At 20.3% G+C, this 3,117-nt stretch overlaps 1 protein-coding gene across 1 annotated transcript; it reads left to right on the forward strand.

Moving 5' to 3' along the window:
* Window positions 1-109: 109 nt before the first annotated feature.
* On the forward strand, window positions 110-2,007 carry PRELSG_0019400 (fam-f protein; the record flags this gene model as incomplete). Its single annotated transcript, XM_028677667.1, has 3 exons — window positions 110-151; window positions 219-277; window positions 357-2,007. 3 exons carry the CDS (start codon window positions 110-112, stop codon window positions 2,005-2,007), a joined length of 1,752 nt encoding a protein of 583 aa, XP_028531054.1.
* Between the last annotated feature and the right edge of the window lie 1,110 nt (window positions 2,008-3,117).

Below are 3,117 nucleotides of genomic sequence, written 5' to 3' on the forward strand. Positions count from 1 at the left end.
TTAAATAAAATAATTTTCTTTTTAGTATGCAGATAGAATTTAAAAATTTTATTATGCCTAATTTTTTGTTTAAAAATATTCTAAAAATATATGATTAAACAAATTTCAAATGAAAAGCCGTTTATTTCTAATCTCTCATTTTAATTTTTTAGTAATAATATTTAAATTACTTAAAAAAAAATGATTCATTATGTATTTTTTTTCTTGATTCTTTATAGTGTATAATAGCAATAAATATTAACTTCTATGGTATTAACGAATATTACAACTCAAACAAGTATTTAATTTAATTCTGTGAAAAAAATGTTGCATTATCGTAATAAATTATATAATCATTCTTCTTTATATTTTATTAGATACAAACCTAAATTTGTTAGGTATAAAGAAATACAATTAATAAGAAATTTAGCAGAAGTATTCAATTTTACAGATAAGGATATATTAAATGATGAGGGCCTTACAATAAAAGAGGTACAATTACTGTATAATATGAATGAAACAAAAGATGAAGATACAGCACTTAAAGAATTCTTTGATGATCCTAGACTTTTATTTGTAAAATTGGTAGATTTAATATTTTTAGGAAATTTTAACGAAAAATTGAAACAAGAGAAACGTAAAATAGATTCTATATGTTCCATGTTGAGGATTATGAATAATAAAATAACGGATTATATGGATACTATACTAGATAATGTAAATGATCAGATCGATTATATATTTGATGATCTTGAGTCATATGAAAGTGAATTACTTTCATTTATAGGAGTTGATGTTGATATTAATATAGGCGAATGTGACCAAAATTTATTAATTAATAAAGATAATGCATATGATTATTTCAAGGAATCAAACTTAAGTGAAAAAATTAAATTAAATACTAAAAAATCCTCTACCTTTTTTAATGAATTACATAAAATAAATAATAAATTTTTATCTAATATTAAGAGGAAAATATATTCATATGACAAAATTATAGTCAATAACTTAAGTAAAACTGTAAATAGGTTTCCTTTGAAATATGCCACTGTAGCGTTACATTTCAATATGGAAAATTTTATTGATCCAATGAAAGATGTTTTAAATGCATTTATTTTAGCCATATTTTTTGAAAATCAAGTTGAAGATATTAATAAAGCTACTTCCCTCAAAGTATATACTAAAGAATTACGTTCTTTAATTTTTGATATGAATAAAGAGATAGATGCCACTATAGCATCAAAAACGCATAAGTTATTTGTAAGACTAAATAAGATACTAAATGGTGATATAAAATGCTTGATAGCCATTATTCTATTCATACTTGAACAAGATAGGTGTGTAAATAAACTTAAATTAGATTATTTGAAAGACAAATACGGAGATGAAATATTTAATGATAAATTTTTGTTTCGTATATATGAATTATTTTTACAAGAAAAAGATGATTTAAAAAAATCCTTAGATGAATTTAAAACATATATAAGGGCAATTTTTGGTTTTGATGTAGATAGTTCAGGTATTAGATCATTAGAACAAGCTATTTATAAATCAAATGAAAAACGTTTATTATTACAACTATTTCATGTTATTGTACACTCATTAGGATGTAAGAGGAAATTAAATGATTATTCGAATTTTTTAGATATGATCAGAGGAGAATCGAAAAAAAACTTAAGGATAAAATTTAAAAATTTATTTAAAGAACGAAATAAAGTATATATTTCAAAAAGAAAATCTAGAAATGTAGTGTTAATTTTTTTGGATATGTATAACAATAGCAAAATATTTTTTGAACTCAAGGATATCAATCAAAATTTAATTAGCCAATCAATAAAAATGGATTTTTCTGTAAGTAAATTTAGAAGTTATGATTATTTAATAAGTTTATTAATTAAAGAATTGGATAAATTAAAAAAGTGTGTTCTTTGTTCTGAAGAAAAACGAATAAACAAAAATGCTATTACATTTTTTCTGTATGAAATTAAGGAATTCAGTAGATGCTGTAAGAAATATCGTTATATTTAGTTAATAAAAGTATGCATATTAACTTTTTGTATATAATAACTAGCTAAAATAAAAATGAAGAAATTTAGCTCCGCACACAATGCTATCAATGCCAATCATGAGTTTTTAGCTAAATTAAAAAAAAAAAATTCTTTAATTAATTTTTTTTTTTAACATTTTGGTTTTGTAAAGAAAGATATTATTTTTAATTTTTTAGTTCATTTTTTTTAGGAAAGAAAATAAAGAAGTTTTTAGGAATATATAAACTTAAGTAAAAGACATTATCTTTAATCAAAGATATTATATATGTATGTTCATATAAGATATTTATTACATGTTGGTTAATAAAAGGTATTATTAACCTTTTGTAGCATGCTAAGCTAGTTGCTAGTTGTATACGTACAAGTTAGCCATGCACTGACGCTAGTCCTATATATATAAAAAAAAAAAATAAAAAAATAAAGTTATTTTTTTTTGTTTGTTTATTTATATATATATACATCTTTGTAATTTAAAAAAAAAAAAAAAATTAAATATATTTTTTTTTTTTTTTTTGGGAAGAGTTTTATGAAGAAATGTTATGTTATAATATGTTTTAATTTTTAGTGTAAATAAAAATTAAAAGAAATGAATGTTATGTTATGTTATGTTATGTTTTAATTTTTAGTGTAAATAAAAATTAAAAGAAAGAAATGCTAACTTATTAAAACTTAAGAGATAAGAGAAATATTTATGTATTATTCAATGTATATTTTTGAAATAACATTGAATATCATAACATTTTGACTTAATAAATTGTTATAAATTATTTTTATGTTTTTAATTAAAAGAAGATATCAATTCTTTGTAAATAAAAACTCATTTATAACTGTTAATAGGTTTATTAAAAGATGCAGTAAAATTTAACTTCAATTAAATATTATGCATCATAAGAAAACTATATATATATATATAATAAAAACTAATATATATATATAAACGTATACTTAGTTATACATGCTCTTTATTAATTTGTTTGTTTAATACTCTAGCAAAGTCATTAAACGGGCAATTAATAAATCACATGTAGATTTTTGTTCATTCACAAAAAAGCAAACTATATAATATTAAAAAAAATCTAGATATATAATG

Source organism: Plasmodium relictum (genome assembly GCF_900005765.1).
Source record: "Plasmodium relictum strain SGS1 genome assembly, contig: PRELSG_00_v1_212, whole genome shotgun sequence".
NCBI lineage: Eukaryota > Apicomplexa > Aconoidasida > Haemosporida > Plasmodiidae > Plasmodium > Plasmodium relictum.